Source organism: Geospiza fortis, unplaced genomic scaffold (assembly GCF_000277835.1).
Source record: "Geospiza fortis unplaced genomic scaffold, GeoFor_1.0 scaffold192, whole genome shotgun sequence".
Lineage (NCBI taxonomy): Eukaryota > Metazoa > Chordata > Aves > Passeriformes > Thraupidae > Geospiza > Geospiza fortis.
In genome coordinates this window covers 1,392,975-1,415,389 of record NW_005054315.1, presented here as the reverse complement: position 1 = coordinate 1,415,389, position 22,415 = coordinate 1,392,975, and the positions used below count along the sequence as shown (strand labels likewise).

The following is a 22,415-nucleotide window of genomic DNA, read 5'->3' as shown; positions in this document are numbered from 1 at the left end:
CTGTGTTCATTAAGGCACCTTAAAAAGTAACTAAATTAGAATCTCTATTCTATTCCCTATGGATGAGATCGGATACATTTACCATCTAAAGTCAGATATCCCACCTAAGCTAGATTTAAAGGATATTTCTATACCCAAAATTTGATAATGCTCTTCCACCTCCATTAAGACCCATTGATAGCTGTCTCTGAGTTGATATCTCAGATGAGAAGTTTCAGGAAAGGTAATTTCTTTAAAGAATTTGAATTGGCAATCCAGGGTTCAGCATAATTTAAAATTACAGTGTGAACCTTTCTAGGGAATTAAATATGGGTATATGAAAACACAGGTTTTGGAAATTAAATATGACTGAAAAAAATATTCAGAACTCTTACCTATTTCTTAAATATATTTAGTACACAGACATTGAGCCATATGACTGTTCAATCCTTGCAGTTTTCCTGCAAGTTTACAGTTTCTGTCTTGTATACTGTTACTTCAGATGTCTCAACACTTATACTGTCCAGCAAATACCACACAGGCAAATTTATTTATTTACTGAAGGCAATAAATTTCATGTGTAAGAAACAGTTCCTTATCAGAGAAATGTTTCCTATTCACTGCAACACCGATTTTCAGTCACCAATACATAAAACAAAGCTGCCTCCACTTTGAAGATGCTTCTTATCAGATCAATGTGAGCTTAATCCTATTTCCATTCATGGATAAAAAAACCAAAACTTCCTTTGACTTCAAAGGTGAAAACAAGCCATTTATGAATTTCTACAGGGCTGATACTTTTTTCCATACATCTCAAATATCTCTGTCTATCCAAGAGGCCAAGGTTTTGCTTCATTTCACTCAGTGGTCAGAATGCTACTTACATGTTTTATCTTTGTATCAAAGGTATTTCTGCTGCAGCTGGCTCTGCAAGTGAGGTGTTTCACTATCTGTTTGCAGGCTTCAGTCTTCCCAGAACCACTTTCTCCACTGCAAGATGACAGGCAAGGAAGAGAGGGAGGAATCAGGGCTAGTTACACAACAGAAATGTTATTTATATTCTCTGCTGGCTTTGTTTGAATCGATTGAAGGTACCTCCATCAAACCTTTATTTCAAGTAACAGAACGTTTATGGATGACAAATAAAGAACACAACATAGGAGACAGACTGACTGACTGTCTGTCTGTGTATATGAAGGCTGTCAGAGCTATCAATATACCTTGTCTTGTTTCACAGGTCAAACCAATCAAATCTAATGCTTTCAAGTCTTTTTGAAGGTACTTATAGCACAGATTTTATGTTTTCCTTTATCTTTTGTCCAGTAAAGGAGCTCACCAATGCTGCCTGGTTCTCTTTGCAGATGGGGAAATTACTGTTGTGGTAATGATGGGGAATCAGAAGAAATGGAAAGTGAAGAATACAATAGGAAGAATGGAAAGAAAATACAAAAGGAACAGGAAGGAAAAGGAAAAGCTGATTGATTTTACAACCTACCCACTTTCTGCAGTACATTCTCACTTTAGTGATTCTATCTAGATCGCTGTGATTTCTGGTCTGTGAGGTAAAATAAATATTCAAAAGAACGAGAATTTCTGACAGGGAAAGTGACCAAAGTAAATAGGGTAAAAGTCAATAGAATGACAAATGTTGAAAGAAACAATAGAAAAGTGGTGGCATGGAGGAAATAAGCAAAATCCCCTACAGGGAAGTCAAAGAGGGACTCGTAGTCAGGAAGTGTAGTGACAGGACAAGGAATAATGATACAAACTGAAAGAGGGGAAATTTAGGTGAGACATTAGGAAAAAACATGAAGTTTAGTTAGTTAGGAAGGAAGCCCATGAAGTTTTCTCACTTTTCCTCCTTTGGCTTTCCAGCTTTTCTTTATAAATATCTGATGGAGGGCCTGTTTCCTACTATTGCTTTATAAATATTTTGTTAATACAACCTTAATTACAGCTCAAAACTCCTTTCTTCAAATACTATGAATAATTTAAAAAATAAGTTCTGTTTTGAAATAAAGAAAAACATTAAAATTCAAATTTGTTAGGAAAAAAGACCAATCGAAAGTGTGAAAATACAAAGTCACGTGAAGCAAAGAACTAAAGAAGCTACAACTGTCAAATCCACAGCATTTGGACTATCATCCATTACCATATATATTGCATGAAGGGGGACTTGGAGATTGACAGAACCATCACATGGAAGTAGTTAATCAAGGAAGCCCAGGTAAAAGAGTCCGAAAACAGCCAACCCCAGGCAATTTTTAAGAATTACTTTTTGCAAGTACTGAGAAGTACTTGCTTACCCCCAGTTTCTGCATCTTAGGCTGGTTTGTCGATACCTTTATGATTTCAGAACAGTGGATCATTATTGTATTGTTACTGTTTGGTAAAAAGCAATCCCATTATAAAAAATTCTATAAATCATCTACTTAGGGAAAATATTGCAAAATACAAAACATGTAAGGAGCCATATATTTATCATTTCAGATGTTACAAATGGCAGGGTTTGATTTTTTGTGCTCCATTTTCAATTCTGACCAAAGGTACCACACTTATACTATACCTAACAAAAAGAAATTTACTCCTGCAGTACTTGAACTATAATCAGAAGTGATGGAAAACTGCTGACAGAATGTGTTCATACAAGATTTCCACCAGATTTAAAGACAGGTGTGCTGTTCTGCATGAACTTTTGAAACAAATCTCTTATTGTATTACAGGGAATATTACTACTCCAAATTCCCATTAATATAGTAAGATATATCCAGGGAAGAGTGACTCAGTTCGCACACTTTTGGGGGTCAGAATAATTTATTTCTTCTCCATTTGCAGAGTAGCTAACTGAGACACTGAGTCTTGCTCCCAGTGACTGAGGTTTCTAGATTTGAAACAAATATGTGCAAGCAAAACTGTTAAATACAAAAGAATGAGTCTTGTATTATCAGCAGTGTTATCCATAACTGATCAGTCTTTCATGTTAGTTGGAAATTATATTTCTAAAATTAAGCTGCATTGGACAGTGTATTTCTAAACAATGTTTCAAGACAAAAGTGGAACTGTAGTGCAGCAGCCCATTGCATTTAAAATACATAGAATTATACTTTCAGAAAAAAAATTAAATTGAACAGAATGCTTTTGATGATGCTAAACTAAGGAAATCGAAAGCTTTCAATAAATTCCACTGTAAAACACAAGGACTCCTCCCCATTCCAGATTATTTGGCTTAAATATGTGATTTATGTCACAACAGTTTCATTGGATATTGACACTCCTGGCTGTTAGCAAGCTAGACCATTTCATTTTATGTATTCATTATGACTTTTTGACTCACAAAATTAGCAATCAGCATGCCATAAATCTTTGGTTTGATTTATTAAGGATCCTTAGCTTTTAACAGGACTATATTTAGGCTCCCTAGACAACTCTTTACTTATCTTGTCAGTGCTTAATGTATTTTCATATCTGAAAAGCAGGAGCAAAATGCACTCAGAAGGAAGTTAATAATGAAAAGTCCACCTACTGGCTATTTAAGAGCATAACTAATATAATTTTATTCCATAACTTCCATTAGAAGTTTATACAAAGACAGCTCTTGGTGTTAAGCCTACATGAATAAAGCTGGCTTGCTACAAACTGAAAATAATTGCAAATAATTGATAGTAAATTCTTCAGTGATTTGGCCAACTGCTTTCCTGTTGTAAAATGCTCTATTTCAGTCAGTGAGCTTTTGATCAGATGTGAAGTGACTGGGGGAAAAAAATGTAAAAAGGTAACAAATTTGGCTGCACCTCAAGTCCTGTGTGCAGTTCTGGTCTCCTCACTTCAAGAAAGTAAATTCAAGTGCTGGAGGGAGTCCAGAGAAGGGCAGCGGAGCTGCTCAAGGGTTTGGAGCACCAAGTCCTACGAAGAATGTCTGAGGGAGCTGGGGGTGTTTAGCCTGGAGAAAAGGAACCTCGGGGGGGACCCAACTGCTCTGTACAACTGCCTGAAAGGAGGCTGTAGCCAGGTGGGGATCGGCCTCTTCTCCCAGGCACCCAGCGACAAAGCAGTGAGGAAATAGCCTCAAGCTGCACCAGGGGAGGTTTAGGTTGGCGCCCTAGAGTGACTTCATTATGCCCATATCCCCATTCATCTGTTTAGCCCAGAAATAAGTTTCACATCCTTAAGACTGGTTTCAAGAGTGAAGAGGGGGAGAGAAGAAGTGTGGAGTTTGTTTTCAGAAACTGCACTTGCTGCCCCACATCCTTCTCTGTGCTGTCTGCAGCACAGACACATTGCAGGACAGAGCTCTCCTTTGCTTTTGGTTAGTTTTACCTAGCTGAGGCAGAGAAGTTCCCTGGACTGTTGCGTTTTTCTTTTCCTTGGAACTGTTTAAATCTGCTCTGGACTGAACACCCAGAAGAGCACCGGCAGCTCACACCTGTGGCCCACTGGGCCGGGCATGGGCCGCAGCATTTCCAGCACCAGAAGGACTGATAACAAACGGAGTGAGCTGAGCTACAGCCCACCCAGGGGAATTTCTGAGTTTGTCATCTCTTTAGATTGGCAACAGGTTTTATTGTTTAATATTATTCACATTTTGTGCTAGTGAATGCTTTGCCTGTTAAACAGTTTAACAAAAATAAACTTTTCTTCCCACTTTTCTCCAAAGTATCTTTTCCCAAACCAGCTGGGGGAGGGCCCACTTAAATTTACTTTCTAGAAGAACCCCTTTAGAAGTTTTCTCCCAAGTTTACCCTAAACCAGGACAGTTGGACATCAGGTCTTCGCAGGAAGGGTGATTAGACATTGGAATGGCCTGCTCCGGGAGGTGGTGGAGTCACCATCCCTGGAAGCATTCAAGAAACGACTGGAATTGCATTCAGTGACATGGTCTAGTTTACAAGGTGGTGTTCAGTCAAAGGTTAGACTCAATGATCTCAAAGGTCTTTTAAAATCTCATTGAGTCTCCAATCCCAAGGAGAATATTAGGAATAAAGATTCACAAGATATGAAAGTAAGTAAAGGGTGAAAAGATAGAAAAGGGATGAGACTGAGCAACACATGTCTTTGACTGAGTACATCAAATTCACCAGATTCACTGTTTTCAAAGGGTTTGAGAGAAGAAGGATTAATAGATTTGGGGATTAAAACATTCCAGGTGAATGCCAAATTTCACCATTATAAAACCAGCATATTTGGATGAAATTTTTCACACGTTACTAATAAAATTACTCACAATCTTGAAGTTATTTATCATTGAAACAATACTGTGAGTAAGGGTTAAAGGTTAAAGTCCATTTTAAATCCATTTTGAGCTTGGAGAGCTAAAGAACAAACTCATGGTCACACAAACATAGGCAGAGTGCATGCTCCAATACAGGCGCCTCACCCCAGAAGTTTATGATTTAGTCAAGTATTTATCATTTTATTGTCAATAGATTCTGTTTCTAATCCTGATTCATGTAATATCAGCAAACACACACAGCAGTTTTGAATTCTTTACCATTAAATCTTGTTCCTAATTAGATGCAGATACATGGAGTGGCAATTCCCCAAGAGAATTTATGAGCTTGAGATGTAATTAAACCTTTTTCATTTCTATTTTGCTGTAATGTATGATACAGAGATCAGTACACAGAAAAAAAACAGAGAAAAAATAAAATGGAAATCTCAACTGCTGAGGCGCAAGGGAAACTGCTGAAAGGCAGGAGGTACAAATTAATTAATAGAAAGATAAATTTTCACCTGAGGATAAAGCATTGGGGACGCTGCTCCTGGAAAAGCATGTGGTAAGCTCTTTCAGCGCAGGAAAATATATGTGGGGGAAGTGAGGAACACAGTTTTCCAGAGTTACTTAAATAAAGCTGGGTGACCTGAAAAATTGTAGAAAATTAAAATGATAAATACATTTCAAAACAGTTATGTTTCATCCCCTTAATCTTGGGTCTTCTGTAAAGCTTTCTAAGCATTATGAACAGAATTTCTCTACTTATAGAAGTGATACCTTTACAACAGCTATGAAGATCTTTTACAAAAAATAGATCTTTAAACACAGAAGGTCTAATTAAGATACAAAATGAAACATAACTAGAGGACTTAACAGTGCTGGTTTGTGCATTAAGTAAAACAAAACCCAGTAAGCTACTTCTTAATACCTTACACTTCTAGTTTTTCAATGTCTTCACTTGAAAATTTACAAGATGAAATATGAACATCTCACATGAAAATTTAAAGGAATAATTTATAAACTAAATAATTTATTACATGACAGAGCAGTCTCCTACAAATACTCTTGCTGCAATATAGAATAACTTCTGACACACATAGCTGGCAACATGTACTACCTTTAAAGCCTGAGTAAATCCAATTATCTGTTATAGAAACCACTTCTTTTCTTTTTTTCTTTTTTTTTTTTTTCTTAGGATATCCTGATATGTCACCCCTTTCTGTCCCATGCCTGTCTTATTTAATTAGATACTAAACTATTAAATACTGGGGTATCTACAACAGTGAAGCTGAATGAATCCATGATATCTTCTCAGTCAGGCCTTAAAGGCTACAGACAAAAAGGATTAAATCCACACCAATTCTCCAGGAATCATTTCAAGCATTTCAGAATGCCACAAAGTACAAAGAAAAACCTTCACACAAGTATGCTCAATGCAAAATATTGCAAATTTGCATATTCTTCTAACATGAACTCTGAGAATATACTTGTCCTATTCGGGCACGAGTAAATTCTGCAGGAATACAACAAAGCAGGAAGACAACAGCTCAAGCATGTCTACAGTCACTATGATACCTTCAAAGTTATGCTTGCATGTTTCTTGTATAATGCTATTATAATGTGTAGTGTAGTTGTATAGTGTATTTCCATGTAGAAATGCAATAATTTTGTCATCTTGCAATTACATGGAATTTCATAAGGAGCAAAGTACATCAGTGTCCATTAATGTGTGATTCTTTATGTCATCTCAGAGTGAATAATTTCTTATAAAATATTTATTTTGGTAGTATTCTATTAGAACAAAGTGCGGGCAATCACTGCACAATAACAAAATTGTCTGTCAAAAAGTTATATACATTATTTTTTTAAAAAAGAAGGAAACATAAAATGTGGCTGTTATTAAAAGATGTAGATGATAATATCTGCATTGCTTCATCCTTGTTTTAAAAATAGGATAATGCTCAATACATGTTTGCATTCCTTTTCTTTTTGACAGATAACAAACTACATACCTGAAACAAAAATGCTAACTAATGAGCCACATCATATAGCATGTCAGCATTTAGTGAGGAATTGAGATCATCACTTTTTATTACTTTAATACATAGACCATCTAGCACTTGGAGACTTTAATACATCATCAGCTAAGCTGCTGCAGTATACTGGAGCATTTCAAAAACAAAGTGGTTTTACAACCATGGTTTCTTGATCATCTGGGAAATACCTGCATAATGCAGATAGTGTGCAAATTACAAAGATGAAGTGAAAGCAATTATTATCGAAGGTGACCCAAACAATTATAGGACAAAAAAGTGTCTCCTGATGAACTTAATTAAAAAGATCTATCACAGAGAAGTAAAGATGCAGCAAACATTCAGGAAACATTTTAATATGTAAACTCTTCCTCTTTACAGTTCTCTCTTGGTGCACAAAATCATGTATCCAATATAAAATACACAGTGCCAGAAAAGAATACCATCATCTAAAACCTTGGGGATGATGGATGATTTCCATTTCTAGAAATAAATTCAGACTCCCTACTTAGAATCTGCTGCTTCTACCATGAATATCGCTGTGTTTCTTTCTCTCAGATTTACTACTGTTACACACCAAGCCACATGATGCAGTAAACAGCCACAAATTAAAATTTGCTTCCCAAATTTTTAACCCTTTATAATTTTAGTAAGTTAAACAGACATATTTAGACATTCCCTGTTAGGAAGGCTGAGCTCTGTGATCTCCGTGCATCAATGAGAAGATAAGAGGGGAGGATAAATTAAGTTACACCAATGCTGTATCTCTAAAATGTGTGGGTGAAGATGAAGGAGAGATCAAAACACTTGAATGTTTTCACAAGGCTCAATCCCTTTTGCCCAAATGCTGCCTGTGCCTGGCACAATCCCCCTCCCTGTGCCCGACCCAGGGCAGTGCTCAGCTGGTGCTCAGTGTTTTGCTCACTGCAGTGCCCCAGATGAGGAGCCTGGTGTGGAGCACAGACAGACATTTTGAGCCTTTGTGCACCTTCCAAGGCTATTATCTCCATAGTCATGCTTTGGGCCAGGGGTGTGAACTCAAGCAACCACTGTATGAAGTATGCATTTCTATAAGTTTGACTGTGGCAGAAACCACCAAGGTCATCAGGAACTATTTTTAAACAACCAAAAGAGGTCCTGCTTGTTCAAAGTGTTATCAAAATGGCTGTCTTACCAAAAAGACACAGAAAAAAATAGTTGTATCTTGGAAGAAATTTTTAACGTTTTGCTAAAATATTAAAACTGAGATGCCCCCATATAAATGTGCAAAATTAATTAATTTTAGGGGTTTGACCGGTCAAATGAACTATATGAATTGTGAAAAAATATCTGCAAACTTTTAAAAAGAGAATGCTTACCATGGTAGAATAAATAGGAAGTTCTTTAAATGGGTTAACAAGTAACAGTATATCACCAATGTAGGTCTGAAAAAAAGAAGGCATAATTGCTTTATTAAATAACAAATTAATTTTTTAAGGAGGTTAATGGCTTTCTTCCAAAAAGAAATCTCAACAAAGCCTCTTAAATCTAGCTAACAACATGCTAAACATAATTCATGACTTCTGAGCTTTTAACTCCACAGTTTGAATTGAGATCTAAATTTACATTTTGAACAGAATTAATTAGTATTTTTTGTAATAAAATTGAATTCTTCATAACTGAAAATTATGCAGAGAAAAATTGCACTACATATATTATTGGTAGATTATTTGAAAGTTAATTTGCAACTTACCACTAGCTAAACAAAAAAAAAAATGTCACAGAACCCCAGAAGCTGCTGAGTTGGAAGGGACCCTCAAGGATCATCAAGACTAACTCCTGGCATGCCTACCACATAAAAAAGCTCCTCAAGTGATTTTTATGGAATACATGACATAATTTAAAAATGCTTCATTGGTTATACAGAGCCAATACATTAAAATATGTTGCTTGTGGGGTAAGATGGAGCAATTGATACACATACAAGTCTTTATGCAAGTGTATGTGTATAGGAACTTATAAGCATGCATCTAGAAAAGCTATCCTGACTATATCAGAAAGAGTAAGTAATCTAATGATTGCAAGTTTCCAAGATTTTACTATTTCATATTTGGGGCTATTGATGGATGACAGGCTGGACATGAGCCAGCACTCTGTCCTTGCAGCCCAGAAAGCCAATTATGGCCTGGGCTGAACCACAAGCACTGTGAGAGAGGGGATTCTGCCCCTCTACTCTGCTCTGGTGAGAGCCCACCTGGAGCACTGCATCCAGCTCTGGGGCCCCAGCACAGGAAAGACATGGACCTGCTAGGGCAAAATGAGGGCCACAAAGATGATCAGAGGCCTGGAGCACCTGTGCTATGAAAATAGGCTGAGAAAGTTGTGACAGAAGGCTCCAGGGAGAAGTTATAGCAACCTTCCAATATCTAAAGGGGTCTACAAGAGAGATAGGGAGGGACTCTTTATCAGGGATTGTAGGGACAGAATGAGGAGGAATGGTTTTAAGCTGAAAGGAAAGATTTAGAATAGCTACTAGGAAAAAATCTTTACTGTGACAATGCTGAGGCACTAGAAGAGCTTGCCCAGAGGATCTCCCATGCCTGGAAATGTTCAGGGACCGGCTGGATGGGGCCCTGAGTTTAACATCTTCTACTGGAAGATGTCTATGGCCATGGCTGGAGGGTTGGAACCAGATGATCTTAAAGGTCCTTTCGAACCCAAACCATTCTACAATTCTGTGCACTTAAGTGTAAGATTGTAGGCCACTCTTGCGGCTATACTTTTCACTCCACATAAATAGCTGCGGCTAATAGAATGCAGAAATTGCCAGACATCTGTCTCTGAAGAGGTCAGACACCAAAGCATCATGTGAACCGTTCCAGTCATGTTGTCTTTTTCAAGATGAAGCATTGTGATTTGGGGAGGTGGAAACTATTGTCTTTCATAGTAAATGCACTGGTTTTCTTCTAAAATGCATCAATTTATTTCCTTTCTCTCACCCACTCTGACTTCATTGTTGGGTTTTCTGGCAGAATGAAACTTTATAAAGCTAAAAAAGATGATGACGCAGGAAGTGTTCAGTGCTGATGAGGACTTTGGCTTGGAATTGGAGCCCAAGGACTTTTCCTTCTAAGTCTAAGAACCAAGTCAAGATGAAAGCATCTTCAGCACTGGTGCTGACACGCCACCAAAGCACAGTGGCTGCTGTTGAGCAGAACACTAGTGATCACTGCCTACAAATTCTATTAAGCTAAGAGAATTCCAGAGTACAAGATCCTTTCAGGTGAAATTTTCAGCATCTTAAAATAAAAGACTTTCTCTGTAGATCTTCATTAATTCAGTTTAAGTTATCTAGTATCTTTGAAAGTGAGATAAAGAAAACTAAATACTTATATAATGAGCATTTTTTAGCATTTGATCCGTGATTCCAAACCCCAGAATTTTTTTTACCATTGAATGTCATAACACCTAAAACTGAAGTTCCCATAATTTCAAAAGGATTTACAGCAACATAACAGTTCCCCATATTCCTTTAGTCTAAATAGTGTAATCAACTTATAAATTTAAAAATAATATACTCGTTTCACATTTGCATTCCACTCAGCTGTTTGGTAAGTTAGTAATAAGTTATGGGTAAGATATGGACAGGGATACAAAAATTTCTTTTGGTTTTTAGATGATTAACAATACAATATAATTATTTCTCTGATGTTGGATGAATAATTAAATCTCCCATGCAAATTCCAAGCTTTTTAGATCTAAATTTCTTTTACATTTCCAGTACTCATGTTCTATTAAATTAACATAGCATTGAAAATGGAAGGCTCTTTTGGTGGTGTGAGAAGGAAGATTACAAATCATGGTGGTGCACCCCCACCCCAGCCACACTGTGATCTGAGCAACCTTAAAACACTAATTCATGACAAATGCATTCATCAATGTTTACCAACTTACTTCCTCCATGAAATGAACACACATAAATTATATTCACACCTGTCTGAAGTGATATTCTATTTTTTATTTCTCCTTTTCCTACACAAACTTGAGGAAATGCAGGGCTTACACACAGATACATGCCCTCAACCATTTAAAACTAGTCATGAGTTTGGGACAGGTTACTGTCCAGTAGTTATGATAGCAATCCTATTTCTCCTGTTCTCTCTTTGGTCTTTTTTGAAAGCTTACTATTAATAGGTGAATAGCAACTCACATATATCTGATTGTTGTTGAAACGCTTCTGAATCTCGTAAAGCAGGCTGCTGTCTGTTAGCTCACTCAAAGAAGCCAGGTCATCATTTGGAGCTGGAGGCATTAGCTTGATCTAGAAAACACAAATTAGAGAAATAAAGTAACTTCACAGTGAATCATTCTGTACCACAATGTTCTAACTCTACAGTATAAACAAAGACCACTAGAATTTACGGGAAAAAAATGCATAAGAAACTGATAAGCTGTGACTCTTGATAAATCCACATCATTAATCAAGAGAAGAATACAAAAATTAATATCAATGTTATGGTGTATAACTGCATGAGTTCTGATGGGCTCTTAAGAAGATACCAGAGCGCAATTTGCAGTTCTTAAACTCATAAAGATTCTTGGATCAAATGCAAATTTCCTGCTCTCTTCATTAAATGTTTATAGCAGAAGAAATCAAGAAATTAGCTACTGGACTTCTAAAGTATTTCTTGCAGTATTTAATGAAGCTCTCAGACCACTCTTTATCATATGGAATTTGAAATTGTACTTGAATTTTTCTTGCAGAAGAGAAGCAAGTTAGTAAGAAATTGGAAATGTGTTGTTATGGAAACCAGAAGATAATCAGAAGAGTCCACTTCAGCCAAAACTGGGGAGTGAAATTGTTTAACACTTTTGAGATTAGTGTGAATAATATAAACTCTGCAAGAGTAAGTAAAAATCTAATGAAACATAAAAGATCCAAAAGACTGAGACAGGAGACAAGAGACAAAAGAATCAGTGATAATGGAAATTTGATTAAAGACAAAATAAACACTGCTACATTAAGCAGTGTGCTTATAAATAATGATCTACACTTAAAATGGCAGACAGAAGAAAAAGGAATCAGTGATAATGGAAATTTGATTAAAGACAAAGTAAACACTGACACATTAAGCAGCGTGCTTATAAATAATGGTCTACGCTTCAAATGTAGTTTGATTCATTTTTTATGTCAGCAAAATACTCAGAAACAGAAAATTCTCACATGAATGGCAGTAGAATTAAGTAGTTTGTTCAGAGTTTACTATAATAACTTAATTGTCCATTCTCAAAACAGACCCTAAGATGATACTTCTTTCTTCTATTGATCTGCTTGAAATGAAGGCTCAAGAGAAAAGCAGGCACTGCTCTTTTTTGGTGAACACCTCAGCACCCTCAGCTTTTGTCAGTGACAGGAGATCAGAGGCAGCAGCAGACTGGGAGATACTGCAGGGATCATGGAGCATGCTTCTGCCATGGGGAAGAGCCCAAAGACAATGGATGCTTGTGTTCAGTACTGGAGATTTGACACAGAATTTCCAAGCTGCAGCTCAGTTGCCATAGGTTCAAGGTCGAGTTCAGAAAACCTGATACTCAGATTTCACAGCCTGTGCCTTTCAGGTGTAAGGCACCCATTGTCTACCTATTGGAGAGGTTTGTTCCTCACCCCACTGAAGTGAATGAAGATCCCTCTGTCACACACAAAATGGCATTTCTTGCCCTTTTTGTTTTTAATTATGGCAGTCAGATGTACAGCTGACTGGAAAATAAGAATTCCACTTGGCAAAACAAAAAATTAAATTGCATTTTGGAATTTGTCTTTGATGATGTACATTGGCATAGAAAAAAAACCAAAGAATTCAAAGAATATTTTTAAGTGTCTTGTAGAGAGAGAGCAGAGGAGACAAGTCTATGGCATTCCCTCCTTAATAGTGTGCTCACCTGGCATGAAGGAACAAAACAGGCATTGGCCTTCACTGCACTCCCTTGTGTGCTATCAAAACTCAGAGAACATGTCTGCCATAGAATGAGCTTCTTTTAATCTATCTCTATAAAGATTAAATCTCTGCTAGGTATTTGTAAATAAAAGCAAGGTTTGGATAAAAGTACTGCCCTGGGATTCTCCATATTTTCTGAACTTTTTAGCACACTTCCTTTTACATTCCTGGTTCCTATCAGCTAGCACTCATGCAGATGAAATCTGGGTATCATTCAGGTCAAATGACAATAATAATTTCCCATCGGTCATTTGGACATGGCCTTATCTCTGGAGGGAGAAAACTTTTGCCTTACAGATATCTATGGACTCATCCCACACAGCCTCAGGCCAGGAAACAGACACTGGCTTGCATTTATTTCATAAGCTAGGCATGGCCAAAAATGCTCATTCTGTAGGTATGGTTAGAAATGTGAAGCACTCAGTAAAACTTCAAGTAAGGAAATCAAAATCTTTTCAACATTTTTCTACAAAGTTAGGATTTGGAGTTTCAGCATTTTCTACCTGAATCATTGCACCAAATTCCACAGTTCAACAAGCAAATAATCACATAGAAATATGAAACTCTAAATCCCTTAAACTCACAACTGATTTGACTTAACACTAAACGATATGTACATTTTTAATATCTTATTTATGGGCACCTTAAGCTTCCATTCTCATCCACTTTTCTGAGCATACAGATGTGGTTTTTTAGCTCAATGTATCTATCTGGCTGTCATTTTAATTGCATGATGTATATGTTATGAGACATAAAATAAAAATAGCCATACATACACCAGAAGTTCCATGCCTCTGGGAGGGATTAGTTTTTAGATTTTTGTAATGCTTACAATGAAGATTTTTATTTACTCTATTCAATTACATATACTACAACGTTCAGAATCTGCTCATAGATTCGTTATATATAGTTTTATGGTTATATATTTTATTTATATAGATATTGTTACATACTTGTGTCACTGAAATATATATACATCCTAGCTCTTATGTGTAATATTATGTTATGCACAGCTGAGCCTTGTCTGTGTCATAATTCATACTGGAACAATCAAAAGGGCATCAGGGGATACTCTATCACACAGTTCATGTGGCCAAGAATACATAAACAAGAACCAAAGGACAATTTTATTATTTTAAAGAAGTCTCAATTAAGAGAAATAAAATATTTAATTTATATTTATTTGCAACATGAAGCATGTAATTCAATTCCAAGACATTAATTTGAATCTGCTATCAAAAAATATCCTTCCCAGATGAGAGGAAGAGAAGTTGAGGATATGATAAAATTATGAAAATTATTCATACTGCCTTCTTTGTTTGGCAGCACAGATCTTGGCATTACTGATGATCAAAGAACACCTTTTAACTAGGAAAAAACCAAAAGGTAATAGAAGCCAAGAAAGGTCCAAAAGGCTTTATTGAAGTAGTCACTTCATCCCCATCTCCTATACTTCAAATAATAAAAAATCTACCTGGGAAATAATATTTTCTTAAGGCTCTTTTTCAGCATTTTTGCAATTTAAGAAACCTGAAATGATACATAAATTTGAACAGTTATTTTTTCCAAACCAAAAAAGTTACAGGCTTTTTCTATTAAAAATGCATGTCTGAAATGTGCTAGGATGATTTTTTTTCTTTTTGACCCCCCAATAAAGGCCTAATCTGCATTCCAGATTGCCTAAGAATGTGTGGTGTTTCTGACATAAAGCATACAAAACATCATCCTGATATATTTCAATAATATATGAACATAAAATCCAAGTAATGACTCCACATCTCCTACTGAAATATTAAACAGAACATGAATGCTTTGAATGCAGTTTGAATGCTACTAGTAAGAATAAAAGACAACTCATTAGACACTCCTTAGATTAGGATACCCAAAAGGCAGGAACAGCAGGAAGGGGTTGTTCAAAATTTCCTTTGGTATCAGCGCTAAATCAAAACTTTATTTCCCAAGTTGTGAAATTAAAAAATAATAATAATAAAAAAGTGTTAAATGGATAAATTTTGTCTTTGGAAACTAAGGTCTAAATATTATTAAGACAAATGCAGATATGATACACATTTACCTACAGTTCATAATGCATGGCAAATAGTAGAGAATACAATCCCTCTACTTCCAGGATTCACAATTACATCAAAAGAAAAAATGTTACATATTTTATTTTGACAAAATCTAGAGGCTCTTTCCTTTCCTAAAATTTAACTGTTTCCTGAAGTAATTAAAGCAGTTTACTGTCTTTCCTTCATAAGAGCTAAAGCTCATTAAGCCCTTGCCAATTGAAAAGTTGTATTAATTCTTTTCTAATGCAACCAGTCATTAAAAAACCCACTAAAATATTTTTAACCATTTCTAACCAATTGCCTGCTAATGATAATTTCTCAGATAGGCCTCTTCCTATCCATCCTAGGGAGTATCACTCCAAATTCAGCAACTATAGATATTTTATAGTTTCCCTGTTCCTAAATGAATATAGGAGACACACTCCTAGCTAGTTTAGAGTAGAATTTCAGACTATTTCCTGCAGAAATTTCTCAAATAGAAGAACTAAAGGAGTTTCACCGTTAAGTGTGCTCTCTTGTCTTTGAAGTGTAACTGTTATGGAAGGCTGCCCTGTACTACGGTGAAACAACAGGAGTGCTTTTGAAAATCTGCCTTGGGACCCTGAAAAGACTCAAGGTCATGGTAGACAATGAAATTACCAGCATAAATATTTCTGTTTGTTCATTTTCATCTGGAAGATTAGCTGTTCTTATTTTGATCAGTTTCTGTGTTTCTATGTATGTTTTAATGCACAAACTATAAAGCAAATTTAGCTTAGAGATAATGAAAACCTGAACAATTTTGGCTAGGCTTACATCAAAATTATTCAGGCAGAAAGAAGTATCTGTGTTCTTGTACACTTCCGTTGAACATCTAGAAGAAAGCAATAGTCTTGGAAAGACTGTAAGCTAAATACTCCCCACTCTTTTCCTACAATTATAGGAGGATTCCTCCTTAAAGGGCTGCAAGCATTCACTTTTCTGACCAGCAGTGCTTGGAATGGCAGTTTCCACCAAATCACATCAGTCAGCAACATCAGAAACTGCATGACATGAAAACAAGATGTAAGCCAACTGCAAAACATGTTGTGGTATCTGCTGACTGGATAGGGAACCAGCACTCCACAGGATTCCAAAGCTGAAGTTCTTTCACAGATTGACTCATATAATTTACATATGGATGCACTGATTGATCTCGTAAGATCAAACCACTCCGCTGAAACACATCCAAATAAAAAGCAGAGGAGCATTCTTCTGCCAACACAGAGATGCAGTTTCTTTGAACCAAACGTGGCTTAAATCAAACCAATATTTTTCTCCTCTGCTATGCTTCAAATTCATAGTAAATTATTTTAAGTTGAAATGCTCCCCTCCTTGATCCCTTGATCCTAAAGTAGCTTTTTCTTAAATGGCTAAATATTTCTGGAATATATGTTTCCCAAATGCATGTTACAGAAAATAAATGCCTTTGTATCACAAACAAATCTGAACAAAATGAAAACCAAGCCAAACACAAAGAGCAACCTAAAAGAAATTAAGTCCTAAACATTCAAACCTGGGATGTGATAGATTTATAAGCAATAGATAATTGTCTCCTTTTGCATCCATCCTATATACTGAATGAGATTGTCCTCCTGTGGAGAAAACTGTAAAGTGTATCCAAATAATCAGTGCTGATACTCTAATGCATTATCACAAGAAAGAGAGTTAACATTGCAGCTGTAAATCTGGCAATTCCTAGCTTTGAATTACAGTCACTTTGCAACTTGATATTCCTTAGGCATTCTTTTTGTTTTTTCAGTCTCCCAGGTTGTGTTTCTTTTGTAACTCGAAGTTTGAGACAAGCACATGCTCTGGGCAGCACCAACAGTTGTTCCTCCCCTGTTGTCATCCATGGATAGAATCTGAGGGGCTCTGAGCCCTCCCCACAGCCCCTGACCTGCCATCAGTAGCTGGCAGGAAGCAGCTGTTCCATTTGCTGAGGAAACAGACAGACTGCAGGGAGTGATCAAGGTTACAAGGCTCCATAGTGCAAATGATAGTGCTGTATGGTGAGGGAAAAAGGTACTATGGTCTTCAGCTTCATTAAGTTTACAACTTCCAGACCTAAGCACTAATGAAAATTTCAAGACACAGCCTACTGTTACCTGCTCAAGTTTGGTTGTGGTGTTCACAGTGATATTTTCAGATGCACTGTCTTGAGATTGCTGCTTACATAAGCCTTTAGCTGCATCTTTGAACATGGTATCTTTCTCCAGCAAACTGTCTTGCTTGGCAATCGGTAAAGCCAGGGGATTGCTACAAAGAGAATCGATAAAGCAATTAGACTCCTCCTGAAGATGACAGACAATCAAATGTGGGTGGCACAAGCACAAAACTGAGATACAACTCAGGGCTGAAACACAAGCTCCTGCTCCAAGTACTGAAGAGAAATTGGTGAGAAATAAACTGTTTGCATAGGCTGGTCTGCTCCCAAAGACACAGAGCAACATACTTTGATTTAAAATTCACCTTTATGCATGTCTTCTCTGAAGCAGAACTGAGCAAGCCAAAGTGAATATGCATGAGTCTGCTTTTGACAGCACTAGGTTGGCAAATCAATAGCCAATTTTGCAACTGAATTTAAAAAGCACAGTTAAACTACACAATACTATTTTTAAAAACAGTATGTTTAAATGTAATGATACATATATTGCCATTGCAGTTATTAAAATTAAATTCCATCATTTTTTAGCTTACTTTTAATCCGGCAACATCTAAGATACATTTTCTGACTGGAAGCTGCTCTGAAATTGTGCTAAAGTAAAAATAACCAAACAAACAAGAAAGCAAATAGCAGACTCCTGAAATTACTTGAACAATGTGCATTACTCTTCATGCACATAAGAGTTGAAACTATTCTTATTATACACATGGACTTATTTTCCCTACTGGCAGTTCAGACAATATGACACTTCTGAAAAACAGCAACGCCAAAATCTTGGATGATTTTTCTGAGTTGTACGTCCAAGGAATTATCAAGGAATCAACTGCATGAGTTGAGAATACAAATATCTTAAAAAATAATAGTCTGGATTCTGACAGTGCAAATGAGACAATCTCATGCAGTGCACATCAACTCCTTGCCAAAACGTGTACATAATTTCTTTGAAAGCAAATGTGGACTTAATATGGGAATGTGGGAATAGTGCATTCCACTGTGGAATAAAGCCCAAACTTAGTTAAAATAAATCTTAAATTTACTCTAAGTTACTTGAGTTTAATCACTTATTATTAAAAAAACCATGATTATACAGTTAACTCAAATGAATACTCATAGCTAACACTGATAGCAACTCAGGATGAGAGCTGCTCTTGGCAACAGAACTGAAATACACCCATCATTTTAGAAATAAAGTATAAAACATCTTCTAGACAGAATTAATTGAAAAACAAGCCAAAGTCATTTCCCACAGATAAAAGATAGACAAACAAAGCCTTTCATGAAACTGCAAGTCTGCAAATATTGAAATAATTAGTATAAACATTTTCTAGTGAAAAATAAATGGTTTTTTGCCTCAAGATGTTTTGCTTCAGACATTTAAATGAAAAATATCTAGAGGAACATAGGGAAAAACAAAAATTTCTATTTGCTGCTTAGATTTACCACAGATAATTGTGTGACAAATTTACCAAGTGTCACATAGACAAAAGATATACCCTCATTATTTCAGTTTGACCTGCAGAGCAGAACTTAGCAATTAGAATAAGATATATTAGTGATTAGACTGTAGAAGAAATTAAACACCTGGGACACAAACATAAATGACAAATATTAATTGACATTTTACCCAGATTCAGAATTGAGCAAAACATAATTAAATATGAAGTTTTCTTTCTGAGTAGCCTTATACTACTGTCCAAAACTACTCAAATTTCTTTAATTACAGATAAAGAAAGATTTTAAGAAAAGTGTAAGCAAAATTGAAGTATCAAAACCCAAAGCACTGCCACTTATATCTTTCTTAATATTCATGTGATGTTTCTTTTAAATTGTGAAGATCCAGGATTTTTTTGCTGTGAAGTTGGACCTTACCCATTCAGTCTTGCCCTTTTGTGGTAACTACACAACACACATTAGAAAATTCAGCTTCTTAAATCTTAGAATTCAGCTATAACTGCTCACAACCAAATTAACCTTTCAGGTGTCTCAAAAGAGAAACAGGTTGTAAATCAAAGAAAATTGTGGGGGTAAATGAGTGCCTACTGTTTTGACAGATGCATTTTGAACTTAAGAGGAAAAAAATAACCTAATTTAACAGGCACATTTCATGTACTGAGGTACACAAGAATAGGCTTTAAATTATGTACATTTATGAGACATTAATAGGACTTCATGTGATGGAAAGGATAACATATAATTCATATTAAAACAAAAAAGTGAATGATACTGTGAAAGAAAAAAACATATTAAAATTACTCTAACAGTTCATATAACTCAGGTTCAAGAAGACAGTATGAAAAATAAACCAAAATGTTTCCAGAAAACACTGGTGTCACAGACATTTCTTTTATGAAAAATCCTCTCTTAAGATTTTCCTGCTGAAGCTGAGAAGTTCAGCAACCAGACATAAACAATAAGTTATCTGCTGCTGTAGAATGTAACAAGTCTGCCTGGATTGGCCCACTTTAGATGTTTGGAGTTGGTGACCAATCCAGAACTGAGATCTCTCAGACACAGTCTGGGAGAGCTAGTTTGTTATTCATTCTTTACTTTCTATTGTTAAGTAGCTAGCAGCTTCTAGAAACTCTCCTTTCTTTTTCTTTTTAGTATAGTTATAATAGATGTATATATCATAACTTAATAAATCAAGCCTTCTAATCATAGAGCCCATCTCGTCTCTTCCTTCACCCCAAAAACCCTTGTGACCACCGTCAACACACTGGCTTTTTAGAAAAGTATTTCTACTAGTTACAAGTTTAAGTCAAGCAATGCCTCTGAAAGCTCAACTATAGAACAGTGCAAGGGAAGATTTTATGTTAATGTAGGCAAGTAGATTAGCATGAACTGTCTTCTTTTATGAAAATTAATGGATAATTAATAAATAATTAACCACAAAGGAAGACTTATGCCAAAATAATGTTGCACAGTAGACAAGAAGAAGTGTTATCTAGGGTAATATTATCTGAACATGGTAGGACTTTCTACCTGCCTATCTGACTGGAAAAAAATATTGAATGTTATATGGAGGAACAGTGATTTTAATTTTTATGCAAAGAAGCCTTCATGTACGGAATTAATTTGAAATATAGTGTATTTTTATTGGACATTATTTAAGATAAAGCGAGATGTTTTTCTATAAGTTGCCATCCTCTACCATGTCATTTAAAAAGAAAAAAAAAAGAAATAATATTAAACATAAGAGCTGACAATCAAATAAATGGAAGTTTTATCACCAATATAGGAAGCACTTGGACACCTTCTAATTTGATAAGATAATTACATCAAGGAAGAATCTACAGTAATATTGTCATGGGCCCTTTGCGCTTATAGCTTTTGTTGGAGAAAATTTCTGTAATCTTCCACAGGCAATTCTGAGATGCTTCAAACAATTTCTAAGCCAGGTGACACCTGTAAAGTGCATAATCTCTGAAAATTCAGTCTAAAAACTTCTTAAAGTTACATAAAAGAACCTTCAAAAGAGATTAAACATTAGAAGTGTGTTTGAAAACACTAGAATAATTAAAAGGCAAGTGCCACATAAATGGTTACACAGAAAAGAATTGAAATGTAAGAAAAATTGAATCTCTTTTCTGTTTTGCTGTCTTGAACACATCTATTTCAATTTTATTTCACATTCTTGTGCTGATTTTGAAACACATCATTACTATTTTATTTAAACATGCATCACATACAATGTGATTAAGTTAGCATTACTTTGAGAGTAAGTTCTTAAGTTTTTGGTAATTATCACTACCTAGATGAGTGCACTATCTGTGCTCTACAGGCAGATATACTGAAGTAGAAGTACAGAGATCATTGTGACCATAGAATGAGCCTAAAGTCACTTTTAGACAGATATGGCCAATTTAATGTTCTGAACTGTAAGCTATGTCAACTAATGTATTCTGCGCTGGTATTTTTCCCGGGGGAGTAACAAGTTTTCTTTTGACAGTACCATTAAAATTAAGACTGGAAAAACTTTCCAGCATAGACCTTAGGTTTGCTGCAATAGTCAACCTTCAAGTAACTTCATGACATTACTAAAATTCTGTCCTTCAGCTAATTTACTTAGTCAATTATGACCAAGGAACTATGCTGAAGCAGGTATGGCCTCAAAGATGCTGCAGCTTGTGGAGGGCCTGTGTAAAGCACAAGAAAAGAGCAAGACATGAGGAGTGACAAAGAGAAATAACTGCAACCCTGCCCTGTGTTACCCTCACCTCACTGATGAGATTGAGTGCAATGCAGAAAGCCAGGTTTGCTTGGTAACAGCATATTTCAAATATACTGACTACTAAATTTTGTTTCCTCTCCTGACTTTCAATTCACCTCTTTACAGTGTTATTCCAGAAATCAATGCTATAATTTAAATTTCAACCAGCAAAACTAGATTTGGTGACAAAACACATGATACTTATAATTGTTTGTTCATCATTTTTGAGTCTGCTTTTGAATACTGTTTTCTTCTGAGAAATGGCCACAAAGCAATATGGCCACAACACAGGAACTATTCCTATACTAGGAACTATTGTAAAACTTTCCACCTCACATTGCTTTCTTACATCTAAAGAGTTGATAAAGAACGGATGCAATATATACTAAAGCAAAGGTATATGTGGATTATTATTGTGCACTCCTCTTCAGCACTAAAAAATTGGTTTGTAACACAAGAACAGCACAGATATTTATCTTCAAACTAGCATAGTACACATCTCTCTAAACACTCTTAACAGAGCATGAAAGATGAAACTCTTTGTTTTCAACATTGGAAAAAAATGTTGAAACCAGGAATCTAGGCTGCCTCTCTAACAGGAAGCATGGAGCCACTCTGGAGGATAATCCATTGTATCTCAAGAATATGTCTACTATCATTTGGAATAATACCTCTCTGCAAAGGTTTTAGGTTTCACAATTATAAGCATGATACTGTAGAGCTGAGATAACTAACTCTGAGATGACACTGAT

The 22,415-nt window shown here is 35.9% G+C and overlaps 1 protein-coding gene across 2 annotated transcripts in view; it reads right to left on the bottom strand.

Moving 5' to 3' along the window:
* The window catches only part of MYO16 (myosin XVI), a 326,118-nt gene that overhangs the window by 153,764 nt on the left and 149,939 nt on the right, over window positions 1-22,415 (bottom strand). For both annotated transcript variants that reach the window (XM_031056227.1, XM_005419960.2), the window contains exons 10-14: window positions 17,395-17,545; window positions 11,414-11,524; window positions 8,583-8,648; window positions 5,710-5,837; window positions 864-969 (exon numbers count right to left, since the gene is read on the bottom strand). In XM_031056227.1, coding sequence (XP_030912087.1) covers window positions 864-969; window positions 5,710-5,837; window positions 8,583-8,648; window positions 11,414-11,524; window positions 17,395-17,545 — 562 coding nt within the window. The remainder of the gene's footprint in view (window positions 1-863; window positions 970-5,709; window positions 5,838-8,582; window positions 8,649-11,413; window positions 11,525-17,394; window positions 17,546-22,415) is intronic.